Raw genomic sequence first — 15,185 nt, forward strand, 5'->3', positions numbered from 1 at the left:
TGTATGTATAGTATCCTATTTGGATGTATTGTTCAGTATATTAATTGTATTAATGTATAATGACATTACAAGTATTAATGCAAGTTGGGTAGTCAGATTCCGATACATATGTAGAGAATGACAGAATCGTGTTTGTTGACGTTTCTGTTCATTAAGTGATTCATATTGTCTGTATAAAATGCTCTACTAATAAATCAGGATCAAATACAAGATGTAAAAGGTATATCGGAAAAAATAGTACCTTTTTCTGGCATATCTTACATTCAATGTTCCTAAAGGAGCAACATTATTGCATAACACATTTTTAGTGACATTTTCTTCTGTCACATATTTCAAAAGGAGCAGGAGATATGCACTTATAAATTGTTCTCATTATTCATAAATATGAAACAAAAGTTGAAAACTGGAAAATCATAATATCACAATGATAATGTAACAGAATATTATTCAAATATTTGAATAATGTTTGTTGCAATAACGATACTGATCATTGTGAGCAACTTTCGTTTGATATTTAGCGATTGCAGTAATTTTAGCTGCATATATTAAATAAAAGATGTTAAAATTAGATAATACAAAGAAGAGTCTGTAACATTCCCAATAATCACTTCACTTTCATTAAAATTATATAACGAATGAAAATGTAGATTGAAAAATGTATCTAATACCGTTCTGCAAAAAAGATAATAATGTAATTGTATCATTGTTTGAATATTGTGGATTAAAATAAAATATTAGTAAATTTAGAAATAAATATACCAAAATTGGTTGTTAATTACACGAATATACATATACATGATCAAAATCACATGTCTGTAATGTTGAAAGTCAGTATAAAATGTGAGACATTTGTCGCTATTAAATTTATTTCAATAAACAACTGTATGAATTGAATACACAGTTTACATTAATTTTATATTCCTATATGTATTTCTTCGTTACATATTATATATTTCTATTTAGAATTTTTTTCACAGGTACTCCTATGTCGAAGGTGACCAGATTTTTTTATTAAAAAAAAAGAATTTATTAAAAAAAATTCTCGTTTATAAGAGAATTAATTATTTTTGTTCGAAAAGTAATATATTTGTTTTATATGTGTATATATATATATCCTATTAGCACAATATTTATCTACTCAGTCAGCAGGTGATATTTATGAATCATATGTACGAATACTCAATGAATTTTTAAAATCAATTTTCTTGAAAATAGAATCTTCTCCTTTCTTTTTCTTTGGAAGCTTCTATATATTAATCATTTTGTACATATTAAAAAGGAAGTTTATTTCTAATTTTACAAAAATTACAACAGATTTCACTATAGTTCGTATATACGTCCACATTTAAACTTTTTTATTGTTCGTTCGGTAGGTCTTATAGAAAGATCTTTTCCAAAGAACTCCAATTTTATGTTTTTTAAATAAATATTTATAATAACATTATCTTTAGGTATTGCTGAAAATAAACATGAATTAATGATAGGATAAAGGAATAATAATAAAGTATGAGACATAAAAAGGAATAGAAAATGTATAAAATACAAATTACATACTTCGCATAATATTATCTCTTCCACAAATTCTGAAAATATTTTTTGTATCTTGAACTACAATGCCACTTAATCCAACCAAACTGGGACATTTTGATCCAACAATGGAAATTTCAGCACCATGAAAATCTGCTTTAATTAACTGTTGATTAACATTTTCCCAATTTGGATCTGTAGAATCTTTTGGAATATTATTAAAAAACTTGGAGCCGAGTACTTGTTCCATATAATTTAGCCATAACTGATTTAATGGTAACAATGCTGTATATTTCATATCACTTTTGCAACTAATCTTACGTAAACCAAGCTGCATTCGTTTCCTACTAGTTAATAACTTTCCTTGACATCGTTTTTTCTTGTTCCATTTATTTTTATGCTTAGCAAATATTAGTGACTGTAAAATAATTATAATCATGTCATAATTTAAATTTCTGGTAATTAATATGAGTGTTCAATACATCAAATTTTATTAGTAATACAATATAATTCTTATTCATTTATTCATTATATATTTATATTCTATATATATATTTTTTATTATTATCATACCTTTCTTAATTCATCTGCTACCGAACCAGTATCAGAGGAAGGCAATGCATTTTGTAGAAAATTCGTAATATATTGTTCACTATTTTCACATGTACTAATTTGTTTTGTTATACTTTTAGGTAATGTTAAACATATGCTTTCTGTAACAGTTAAAATAATTAATCATGATGACATTAGTAGCATATATTAACTAATCTTTTAATTAATAGATACGTACGATTTATTTGTGCCATTATCAGTAATAATAATAGAAATGAGTTAATCAAAGTAGATTTATTTTGCTTTATCAAATTATAATAGATGAATTACAAAACGTAAACACAAAGTATTATTGACGTTAATATATTATATTTCCAGTTCTTTCCTCAAAATTTCTCGCGTATATTATATTACTTTTTAGTAAATTATCTTAGGTTAGGTGACTAGAAGAAAATTTTTTTAGGTTATTTTAAATTCAAACATGTTTAACTAATATTATAATATGTAAATATAATGATATATTTCTGTATTAACTTAATTATGTCAATATATATATCACTACACATTTTCTTTCTAAAATCTATGAAATTTGAATCAAAAAATCTGCGAAAACGAAGCAGCATAAATTGCAGGACATGTAAATGAGTACAGCTAAACAAAATAACGGTTCATTTATTCCTAAGTAGGTAAAGATGATAAGTTCTTTGTGTATTAGAAATTGAAGAAATAGAAAAGTTATCAGACATCTATGTAAAGAATGCAAATTTAGCCTTTCTTTCATAAACTTATAAGTAGAACGATTTGTCTACTTTCACCGTGTGTCATAAGATTGTTTGTGATATGTGTGTGGACCAATTTTAAAGAGTAAATATTTAAAGATAAGATTTACATTTTTTCAGTTTATTATACATCTATTTAACTTATATATTTTTTAACATTATTTATATCGTTATATAAAGAGTTCTAACAATCAAGAGGTATAGTTATATAATTGGCAAGGAATGTTTCTGAATGTTGAATGTTACTTTTATGATTCTACGTGAACAAGCAAGTCGAAATTTGTTTATATAACTCCGTTTTCGAAAAAATCGAGTTTGGAAATTTGTCAAGCCTAGAAGTATAATAAAGTTTAATTCCGTATTGAAGACAACAAATAAACTGAACAGTTGACAGGAGGTTACTTTACGTGTGAAGATAGGTCAAAAATGCAGAATAAAATTTTTCCATAGGATGCTTCATTCGTTTCCAAAAAAATAACATTTGAAAATTTATCTGGTACGCGTGTACTAAACTAATTTTTAACTGAATACGTTCAAAGTTTCAAATTTTATTTTTCTCTTGGATTACAAATAAATTAAAAGCTTCTGATCGATTCAAAGTTCAAATTCTATTTTCCTGAAACGAAAAAATTTTATTCTACATTTTTTATTTATTTTCGTATATAGAATAACTTTCTACTGATTACTTACTCATACTGTCGGTAATTAAACAAATTTACATATATTAAACAAATTTTCACATTTGATTTTATTGAAAGCGAAGCGCCTCATCAAAAAATTTTATTTTACATTTTTTATTTATTTTTTCAAGAGTAGAATTAATCACTTTTTTCGATTGTACCATGTTTATTGGGACACCCTGTATATTGCACTTAAAGATATAATTCGGAACATTACGAAAAGATAAGCCTTATTTATACGCTAATTCTGTAATGCACAGATGCATGTAAATGAAATAATGCTTGAAACAACATCTTGAACGTTAAATAAATATGTTAAAAAATAGATCAATTTTATTGTATTAAGAACAGGCCGATACTCTATTTGTTAAAGTAATATTTTTCCAGTAATATAAAAATTAAGAACGTAACTAGGTATATTTTGTTGATCTTAGAATCGAAAGTTAGAAACTTTGAGAGAGGAAGACATTAAAGAAAAAAGTTAGAGAAAGAAACTAGAAATTTAGCAGTGTAGTCTACTTACTGACTACTTGAGTCGAAAGTCGTCGACAATCGTGGCATGTATGGACGGACCGTGTCTATAATCGTGGCTCGGTGTAAATGTATAGTGTCAAATTAACCATGTTGAAACGCATATTTGGCATCGTAGAAATCAATTGAGAATAATAAAAAATGGTGTCATTAATAAAAAAGCAACTATTGAAACATTTATCAAGGTATTTACACGCTAAGCTGTTAAATAAATTTCATTATTAATTACACAGTATAATTAAAAATTGTACCACCCTTAATTAAGTAGAACAAGCAAATTATAATTGTGGATAATTTTATTTATTTTGTTAATTACCGTTATTATTATTATCGTTAAATTATTAGTAGTATTTTTTCGTGTTTATCCACAATTATTAACGTAATTGTTAACATGACAAGTCTCAGATAATTATTTAAAATTACAATATAAATAAAAATGTTATCTTATGTCTGCATTATGAACAGATTTCAATATGTTATATATAAATTTACAGAAGATAAATCTATTGTAAAAAAGAAATATGCCATTGTCTCTTATTCACAATATGATGTTTATGTGTATTTATTTAAATTTATAGGTTTACCAAGAACTTATCTGCTGATAAAATAAATTTAAGTGCATTTAAAGGTGAAGGCGAACTGACAAACTTAGAACTTGATGAAATAGTTTTAACTGATTTGTTAGAATTGCCGTCATGGCTTAGATTAACAAATGCTTGGTGCAATAAAGTTTCATTTCGTATACAATGGACCAAATTAAGAAGTGTTCCTATTTTTTTGGTAAATAACAACTGTCTATTTATACATATTAATTATGTACATTTTTATATATTTATTTTTTTAATTATTTGTCGATATACTTTTCCATAATACAATAGAATTATTAATATTATGTTATAATAAAATTTTGATTAGATCTTGATATTTATAGAGTTTAGACGAAGTTCATATAGAAGTAGAAACATGTGAAGATTTAAGAGATTTATCTTCTCCGCAAGGGCTTTCTTCATATACTGGTCCTGCAAAATATTCTTTTATACATAAAGTAATCGATGGTATAACAGTGACTGTTAATACTGTATCAGTTACATTCAAAAGTCCTGCATTCATTGCTTCAGTTCAGGTACATAGTGTTATTGGTTTATTTATTAATGAAATCTGCCTTCATATCTATTAGAAGCTATTATGAAATTATTATTTTGTTGTAGATGAATCGCATTATTGTGGAATCGAAATCTGCAACATGGCAACGGTGTGATCTAAGGACTACTAGAGTGAAAGATCCTGATCGTGGACAGTTACTTATTTTTAAAGAATTAGAATGGCAGACAGTTAGAATAGAGGCACAAAGTACTAAAGATAAGAACCTTACGCCATTACGTTTACTTACAAATCAAGCAAGGTGTCGGATTACTATTAAAAAAAGAATATCAGGTTAAAAATATTTTAATAAGTAACAAATATATTTCCCATTCTTCTGTTTTCTAAGTACGATAGAATGATATAACATATGAATTTGTATTTTAGATTGTTTTGTTATGGGATCAAGACTGATTCTTATATTAGATGATCTCTTATGGGTTTTAACAGATTCACAGTTGAAAGCAGCACTTCATTTTATTGACTCTTTAGGTGGCTTGATAGAAAAAGCTACAGTATTAGAGCGTAAAACTAAAGCAGCTAGAAAATTAGAGGTCTGTAAGTGCAAAATTTGGAAAAAAAATAGAAAGTTTCAATCATATGATAAGTATATTTTCATGGTTTTAGGTATTGCCAGAGTATCAAGCACAAATATCTCAACAATCAAGAACAAAAAATCAATATAATACTGCTATCTCTAAAATTTTTACCAGATATGATGTTGTAGAAACTTCATATCATTTTCTTTGTCAAAGAATTGATTTACATTTATGTGATGATGCTGGTAGTAAGTAAATTCAAGTTTTTTATTGTTTTTTTAACAACAATGTTGTAATATTATTTATTTTCTACCTAGATGGTAGATCCTCCCATCCCGACTTAAAGGATGGTGGTGCACTGCAAATTTCATTAGTTAGATTTCAAGTTGATTATTATCCATATCACTTAGCAATGGCTGATAGAAAACATTGGGCTAAATATAAAGAAAATGCTACACCTCACAGCCAATGGTTACAGCAATCCTTAAGTTCTTTTCGAAGTCAGTTTATGGATCTCATAGATTCTGGCAGAACACAGCATTCTCCTTTAACTAGGAGTCAAGGAAACATTACAGGTTTGTCTTTAAAAAGTAAACAGTCAGTCACAAACATGTCTTTTTAATATTAATAAAATATCGTTTCTTATTCTCATTTAGTTAATAACACAAAAGGTTTAGGAGACAATTCGGAAAAGGGTAATCAATCTCAAAATATAAACATAACTGTTGATGACAAAAAAAAGTCGCAACATCCTAGTGGTAATCCAGTGAAAAATTACATTTTGGAACAGCTGGCTAAATTAATGACGACATGCATTATAATAAGGATAGATGATTTTACCTTGTACAAAGTAACTACAACGTCTCGTAACCCTGTACCAAAAGAATTTGTTATGGGTATGTGTAAGTTTTACGATGATCAAATTAATTTATTTACTAGGTTTATTTTTTTAAAATGATCCTTTATATAAAGCTTCCATATAATATCAATAATTATTTCGTTTAATAATTGCACAGCTCAAACAAGGAAGAAACATGCAACAGGTACAGATTACAAACAGTAATAGTATATTCATATTAATATCGCATCATAAGTACCAATTAAACATAGCTTCATGTTTGAGAAGTTTTGTTGCTTCATGTGTTATGTTGTTATATCTTATATGTATCATATTATTGAGCATTAATTTACAACTTAGTATAAAACGTTTTTAACAGCAGTTCTAAATATATGAATAATATTATTATTATTATATATATATAAATATTATACATATATTAATTAATATATGTATAATTAATCTGAAGCGTAATTATAATATATTTAAAAGATAATCATAGTATAATTTGCTTTTCTAAAGCAAATATTTTAATCAAAATTTTCAAATATCTTTTTTATGTTCTTCTTTTAAAAGATACGTATCAGTTCTATTGCAGTTGTAAGTAATATTCAATAATCTTTTATATATTTATTTTATAGTTTCTAAGAAGAAAATTAAAAACGAAGTATGTAAAAAACATTACAAATATTCAAAAAATAAGTAATAAATTATGTAATATACTTTCCGAGTATTTCAAATGGAACGTTATTCTATTTAACATTATCTACTGCTTTTCAATTATAAAAATATAGAAAATTATAATTCTGTTAAGTAATTGAAATTTCAATCATTTATAAAGAAGCATATAATTTTTCGCGTCTTTTAAGAAGGCTTCCAATAAAAAAATTTGTTGTATTTATCTTACAGATCCTAGGGACTATGTTGTGTAGATACATATAAATGGTTATACTTCATGCAATCATTGTGGTTTGCATTTTGTAATATGTAACAGATAACATCATATGAATATTTATTGTTGTATGGAGTATATTCATAACGCATGTATGTTATTGGAGAATATATTTACATTTCTATTACACTTTATTGAAATATTTTTATGTTGCTTAGGTGACAGAGACAAATTTTGTCTTCCAGAAGATGTTACAATTGTTCATGCTGAATTTACATATTATTATTATCCTGGAGATATTACATTTCCATGTAAGTAAACATATAATTATCATGTTAACAAATTTTAAATTAATCTACAACTTCATCCATTTTATAATTGTTTAGTGCCACCACCAAAATTTTATGTACAACTGAATCCTATCCAAGTAAATTTTGATGTCTGTTCCTGCTTATGGTTTAATTCATTTGCATTAAATTTATATCATTCTCTAATGAATAAGGATAAACAATCAACATATACTTCCACTAATTTAATGTATTTTGATGTGAAAATTGAAGCTATACTTCCAAGGGTAAGTACTAAGACATTTGTATTATAGGTTAAAGTCTTGTACTACTGTACCCCCAATATACTTATTATCTTCAGGTAGTTTTTGAAAGCCAACAAGATTATCCTAATCAGAAGGATAGGCCAAAGTCTTTGCACATACAGACGTCGAGAGCGTCAATAACAAATGTTCGATCCGCAGAAAGATCTTCAAGAGCAGATTTAGCACAGTGTGTAAATGCTTTTCAAATGGGACAGATGTTTTTTGCTACAGACTTTCCAAATAGATCGAATGATTTTCATATTCTTACAGATAAATTTTTGGCACATTGCGCAGGTAAAAGTTTCGTATACAAGTATATTTTTCACATTATTATTATAAAGTATGATACATATATTTCACATTCATTTATTTATTATAGGCACTGATAATATTCGATATCCACCACCTAATTTTAGTAGTAATTCTGTAAACGAATTAGTTCGTCAATTACACCGGGAGCTTTTATGGACTGAAGCTAAAGACATATGGTGTTGTAATTTGGAACCCGTTTGGGGAGATTTTCTTGGTGCTCGTGCGGTCGGACAAAACCGACCTGTGCCATTCCTTGATGCATTTCCTTTAACTCTATGGTGTTACATGTCTATGAAATCGTCAGAGAAAGATTCATCAGAAAATAAATCTACTGCTGACATTCATGGTCTTGCATACATAAGCAATTTAGTTAGCGTCCAGATAAATCATTATCAATATTTGTTTTTGTTAAGGTTATCGGAAGTTTTATCGGAAATGGCAACGTATCTAAATATTGATTCTAATAAAATATTAAAGGTTGATTGTGGTAGTTCACTTGTTATTGGTGCATTGATACCACAAGTAGAAGTAACATTTGTCATGCCGTCGCATACCCCTGGTAAAGAAAATTCTGGAGGTGATTTGGAATCCGTTATGCCAGATTCATCTAGCATAGCAGACGACATTCCAGGTTCGTCTATTCCATGGCAAAGTACAGAACGAGTTGAGAGCAGTAGTAAAAAGATTAATATAAATAATGAAACAATAACGCCACAAAGTGACGTATCATCAATGTTGTCAATGGATTTTATACATTCTAGTATACCTCAAACTGTTGTGACTTTTAAACAAAATGGTACCAATAAACACGAAAATAATATGCAGATAAGAAATGTAGCACCTGATAAAAGGTGCATTGCTGTAGAAGAAGAGAAATCATTGCCTACTTTAAGATATAATGCTGATGCTACAAATAAGCATAGTAAAGGAGATTCGTCTTCAAATACACCATTCATTCCTAATAATTTCAACGTTGGTCTCTCTTCTATGAAAAAAGGATTAAGTAATTTGATGACATCAATTGATTCAGCTTTGAAGGCTTCTCCAGAAGATGGTAGCAGTGATACTGTATCTATAAGAAGTGATGTTAGTTCTGACAGTGAGAACTACGTTTTAATTAATCTTCAAGATCAAGAAAAATTAGATACAATGTTTTCTGTTGATAATTCAATTAGAATAACAGCAGTAGAAGAAGCTAGTGAAGTAGTTGAAGAAACTCCTGATACTCAGAGTGAAAAATCTATGGATAGTGTGTGTAAACGAAAGGATATTGTAAGTCTATGTTACATAATATAATAATGTAATACAATTGAAAACTTTAATATCCTGATTAGATATAATCCTTTTTAGGTATCTATGGCAACATTTAAATTATCTAAAGTTGAATTTATTCAACAATCTCTTGGATATGCATCATCAATTAAAGTTCAAATTTCAAATATTGGTAATGATGAATGTTCATCTATCCCATGGGATGAATTTCAGGTAATATTATCTTCTATTCATCTAAATGATAAATTTCCTGTTTGCTGATTACATACAATATGCTATTTTAAATCTATTAAATAGATCTAAATACTAAGGTTTTTTTAATATTGCTGCAATCAAAAATATATTATTCTTTAGTGTTTCTTTCATACAATAATTTCATTAGAAAGTTTAAACTTTTTTTATATACTATATGAAGTGCTTTTTATTGTGTACAGATTTAATATATTTCTAATCAATACAAATTTAACCATTTATAGAGGACATATTGCTCTGAAACTTATGTTAAAATTTGTTAAGATGTTTCGAGTATGAAATTTGATTACATTAAAATAGTAATGCAGTATCTTATTCAAATAATATTTAAGTTTTTTGTATAAACTTGGAATGTATTCATGACTAATATTTTATTCCTAGTTACATATTTCGTGTGCCACGAAACTCTTTTGATTTTATTTCTAGCTTTATATCACATACATTATAAACATTTTTTATTACATATGTATATTTATACAATGTTTGTCTTTAACTTTTTTGCATGCTTCTCCTGCGTCTCTCCTTCTCTTGTGAATGTTTTTATGTGGCACTTGTGGCAGGTCAAGAGAAAGGTATTGGCAAAGTACTCATATATTTCGTATTAAATGCCTTGTACTATGTACATTTTATTGCATGTCTAGTTCTTTTGAATTAATTATGTCACTATGCTGTACAAATTGCATATATATAAATATTTAACCTATTGATCAGTTAAAAAAGATTATTGTGAATGTATAGATTAGCTTTTTAGATTAGTATATAATAACTAAAATATAACTAGTATATAATAACTAAAGGAAAATATTTGACGATTTAGGTGATAATTTGTAAATCCTTATTGATAAGTGATTATTGATATGCAAATGATAAATTTGTAGAGTATGTGACAATTACATACAAGTTTATTATTACATTATTAAGTTGCATAATTAGCAGTTAATATTTTATTGTTATTTTTTATTTGTATATACAAACGAATTATGTAAGCATTTCAAAAGTACACACTCTTACTTTTATGTGAAGGGTTTAAAGCTTTTTAGTTTTTATTTTCATAATATGTATATGTACTCAAAGTGTAATAAGTTCATGTAGCATGGTATGAAATAATGCTTAGCTGGAATGTATTTGAAAAGCTTTCAAATGCGATTGCAGATTATGTGTATTTTATATGAATTATACGGAAATGAAAGTAGCTTTGTTTATAAAACAAGTTTTCGTAGCTTTTTATGTTAAAATTTTTTAACTTATCACATATTAATAAGAAAAAGTTAACAATATGCAACTTTTGTATTTAAATGTTTAATTACATATTATGGAAATATATATAGAGTATGCTTATAAAGAAGCTAATATTAAGGATTTGTTCTTATTATCTAATATATGCAAATGATAATTTAGTCTTCAACGATTTTATAGTTTATTTTCCATAATTTCTTAGTTAAAAGCTTAGTTTAAAATTTTTATGAATTTATTACAAAATAAAAGAATTGTAATTCTATTACATAGTAGAAATTATAATTATGATATAGGTTAAATGTTATACATATATTTTTTAATATTTTTTGTTTATTAGACAAAATTCAGTGCACGATCACGAGGTTGGGTCGAATTACCTTCAGATTCTAACTGTAGATCATGTATTAAACTACGTTTGGATCATGATTTAAAATGCAAGTCAGATTCTTGGAAATTGTCTCAAGCAAGTCGAGCTATAAGGAATAAAAATATGCACTTAAATCAGAATCAAGATAATACAGCTGAGGAAGAGGTAGATACTACTATAGATGTACATAACAAACAAAGTGTTTTGGATTTGTTTGAAGATAAATTAGAAGTTAAAGTTACTAATGTATCTATGGCCTTGTCTATGAGTTCAATAAGTGGTCTTACAGACTTAACTGAAGATGAAATTATACCTAGGCCGATACCATTGCAGGTATGTTAAATTTTATTGTATTATTTCTTTTAACTTTATTCTTAATTACATAACATTTTTATTTTATTACAGATATATCTGGAGAGTATATCATTGCGTTTAAATGAAGATCGTCCACCGAATAATATAACTTCGCCAGGACCAATTCCTATAGATCTGAATATTGCAAAGCTTAAGATAGTACGAGATGCAAATGGAGTTTTTCATATCGAACCAGTTGGTAGGTAACAATGTACAATGAAGTTTTGTTATTTGCCACTTATTATTTTCATACAAGAAAGATATATAGTGTATAATATAGTATTGTACAGTAAGTTCATAATATAGTAGGTTTTCGAAATATATGTAAGTGATAAATTCTTTTATTTAAAGATTTGTTTACTTTTTTAAAATTAATGTTATACATTGTATAATTCTGTGCATTCAGACGGCCTTTCTAATGTGAGCATTTATACAAAACAATTAGAAAAATAGTAGTAGCATTTACTGCTTTAATAATATTGTTTAATAGGACATTGAATAAATAGAATTTTAGATTTGCATTTAATTATGCAAAGGCATGTTTTATTTTTTCTCAAATCAAAAGAAAATAATTTCTGCTTATTATCACGTATGCTTATTAAAATTTTTAATGCAATTTATAAATTAGCATGAATGAATAACATATAGAATATCCAGAAAGGTTGGGACAAAACTTATGAAAAGTTATGAAAAGTTTATGTAAACTTATGACCAAAAGTATTTTATTGAAGACTTATGAGTGTTCAAAGATTTCTGAGAAAGTAGTTCTTAAGATTCATTATACAGAATTGCAGAAAGACACAAATATATTTACTATTATTTCTACGATAGTAGGAATATTCAAAAGAGTTCAACAATCATTAGTTCGATGAATGATTTGCATCCTTGATATTCTTACAGAAGCAATTTCAAACATGTATTACAACTGTCAAAGCAATTAATAACAATTTTTTGATGCTTATAACTCTTTAATAAAGCATTTTCGGACATAAGGTTATATAAATTTTTTGATCTACTTGACCTCGTTAACATGTAGTATAAGTTTTGTCCTAACATTTTTGCCCCAACATGTCCTTTTTGGACATGCTGCATATAAGGTACAAAACATTGTTTTATAACGCTGCTTATTGTTCACAAATAGTTTAGATAGTAAATATATATTGTTTACTCACCATCTATGTTCAATAAAAAATATTTAATTTCCTAATTCGTTAAAAGTAATTTTTTATTAGAAGCACAACTTTTTTGTGTATTTTATAGATCACTATAAAATATTTTCCTATACATTTCTCTATTATTAATCTAACTTAAACATTTTGTTTCTAGTAAATTTGTTGAGCAGGAGTAATTCCCTTGTAACACTCACAAACAGTGATACTCAAATAGTCGAGAATATAAATCATGAAATGGAACTAAATATTTTAAGACAGTCCAGTAAACAGTTGAAATTGGATAATGAACAGCTTCGACGTCGTCTCAATGCTTTGGAGAAAATATCAGAAGAAAATGCGAAATTAATACGTATAAAAGAAGAATCTACTGTAATCAAATCTCATTTAAGTGCAGCACAAGAAGACATACAGCTGCTTCTGAAAGAGAAAAGAGCCTTGCAAGAAACAATAACAGAACTTCAAAATCGAATAATTGGAAGTGGCCCAGGCAGTGCTACTCGTGCATCTTGGTCATCAAAGAGATAGCATACCAGTTGTTTTGATTGTTCCAAATGTTGTAGTTCGAATAAGTCATAATAATAATTTTATTAATTATTACTTTTCATATTATTAGAAGTGAAATTTTACACAGTTGAATTATGTGTTTTCATAGCATCTATATTTAACTTAAAGAGAGAAAGGTATGTCATACTAGAACTTTTGGATCCTTACTATACGAATTTAATATGTTACATTGACTTTTAAGTCTTATAAAGGGAAAACTTGAATAACACATTTATTATAATATGTTATGGGCAAAAATTTCCTGAGTTTACTTGTTTTGTATATTATCTTGTCTACCATATTTATGCTAGTAATTGCCTTTAGCTATTCAATAGTCATTATTCAAGCTATTGAATAGTTATTCAAATCTATTCAAGCTATTCAATAATCATTAAGATAACATTCAGTTATATAAGATGCACTTACATGAAATATGCTGATTTTTACTATGAGCGAGTACAAGGCGATAAATAATGGCAATAGTAGTCAGTGTTTAGCATTTTCATTAATGAAACAAATAAAGAAAAGATTGGTGGAATGAATATTCTGGATATATACATGTGTATTTATGATATGCGATAATACACGTGTTAAAACGTGATGTATATATGAGGTTGTTAATAATTTTGCGCGCACGCGCGCGCCCACACACACACACACACACACACACACACACACACACACACACACACACAAAATTAGTTATATATATTAATATATAATATATTAATTAATAGATAATATAATGGAATTATTATGTAATTTATTATTTATATTTAATATATAATTATTATTAATTATATATTAATATTAATATATTATGTATATAATATATAAATATTATGTAATATCTATATATACATATTTGTTGCATATATAGATATAAAACGTACATGATAGATTATAGTATGCTAGTCAAATTATTGCAATATATGTTTGGTTTTATAGCAGTGGTTGTTACCTAGTATGAAAACAGAGAATTGAATATAAATTTTTTACCAATGCTTTTTGTTCTTCTCATCGTAAATGTTCTGACGAATTTCATAGGCAACTTTTAAAGGAATGAGAAAATACAGTAAAGTAATATAATAAATGTAAGATATTAATGGATATTGAATGATAAATTATTTGAGCCTACCAGATAGATTGTCTAGCTTAAAATCAATGAAGAACGTTTGTTCGTATTAATGTATATGTATAAGATGTGTATAAGAGTGAATACATGTGATTTAATAATCAGTTACGTGATAAAAATAAAACTGACTATAATATACAATATACAATGATAATCTAAAATGTTTTGATAAGACTGTAAAACTGATGTTATTTCCTGTGTCATTTCCTGTATTTCTATTAAACTGAAGATATGCATTAATTGATATTTATCTTTGGAAATGAATAATATTGGACTACATTAAACCAAAATTAATAGTGTATTATAGTGGACTAATAATTTTGTCACATTGTATGTTGTGATATCTTGACATTTTATCATTGTATGTTACAATAAATTTAATTTCCAGGATGGGTTGCTGGCCAATCCTTTTGTTACAAAACAGTGAGGTATTTTTCTAATGTGTATTAATGACAATTGCTAGTTAGATTTT

At 26.7% G+C, this 15,185-nt stretch overlaps 2 protein-coding genes across 9 annotated transcripts; one reads left to right on the plus strand and one right to left on the minus strand.

Moving 5' to 3' along the window:
- Positions 1–1,303: 1,303 nt before the first annotated feature.
- On the minus strand, positions 1,304–4,077 carry LOC100746959 (ribonuclease P protein subunit p29). 4 transcript variants are annotated; one of them, XM_024365064.2, is made up of 5 exons: positions 4,062–4,077; positions 2,318–2,522; positions 2,101–2,240; positions 1,555–1,945; positions 1,304–1,457 (listed from the first exon to the last, which is right to left on the minus strand). In XM_024365064.2, the coding sequence occupies exons 2-5, from the start codon at positions 2,331–2,333 to the stop codon at positions 1,321–1,323; spliced, it is 684 nt and encodes a 227-aa protein (XP_024220832.1). In that variant the 5' UTR covers positions 2,334–2,522; positions 4,062–4,077; the 3' UTR covers positions 1,304–1,320. The 4 variants fall into 4 exon arrangements, with proteins under 4 accessions (XP_024220832.1, XP_012236678.1, XP_033174788.1 ...); XM_012381255.3 differs by lacking the exon at positions 4,062–4,077 and adding an exon at positions 3,648–3,818; XM_033318897.1 differs by lacking the exon at positions 4,062–4,077 and adding an exon at positions 3,549–3,563.
- On the plus strand, positions 4,030–14,183 carry LOC100746764 (UHRF1-binding protein 1). Of its 5 annotated transcripts, XM_024365063.2 has the most exons (19): positions 4,030–4,254; positions 4,648–4,849; positions 5,001–5,192; positions 5,278–5,503; positions 5,597–5,763; positions 5,837–5,996; positions 6,066–6,323; positions 6,405–6,644; positions 6,765–6,791; positions 7,697–7,789; positions 7,865–8,052; positions 8,127–8,364; positions 8,450–9,654; positions 9,733–9,867; positions 10,467–10,478; positions 11,480–11,842; positions 11,915–12,062; positions 12,270–12,283; positions 13,190–13,300. In XM_024365063.2, the coding sequence occupies exons 1-19, from the start codon at positions 4,211–4,213 to the stop codon at positions 13,190–13,192; spliced, it is 3,915 nt and encodes a 1,304-aa protein (XP_024220831.1). In that variant the 5' UTR covers positions 4,030–4,210; the 3' UTR covers positions 13,193–13,300. The 5 variants fall into 5 exon arrangements, with proteins under 5 accessions (XP_024220831.1, XP_012236671.1, XP_012236673.1 ...); XM_012381248.3 differs by lacking the exon at positions 12,270–12,283 and having other exon boundaries at positions 13,190–14,183; XM_012381250.3 differs by lacking the exons at positions 10,467–10,478; positions 12,270–12,283 and having other exon boundaries at positions 13,190–14,183.
- Positions 14,184–15,185: the final 1,002 nt, after the last annotated feature.

This window comes from Bombus impatiens, unplaced genomic scaffold (assembly GCF_000188095.3).
Source record: "Bombus impatiens unplaced genomic scaffold, BIMP_2.2 scf_0129, whole genome shotgun sequence".
NCBI classification, from domain to species: domain Eukaryota; kingdom Metazoa; phylum Arthropoda; class Insecta; order Hymenoptera; family Apidae; genus Bombus; species Bombus impatiens.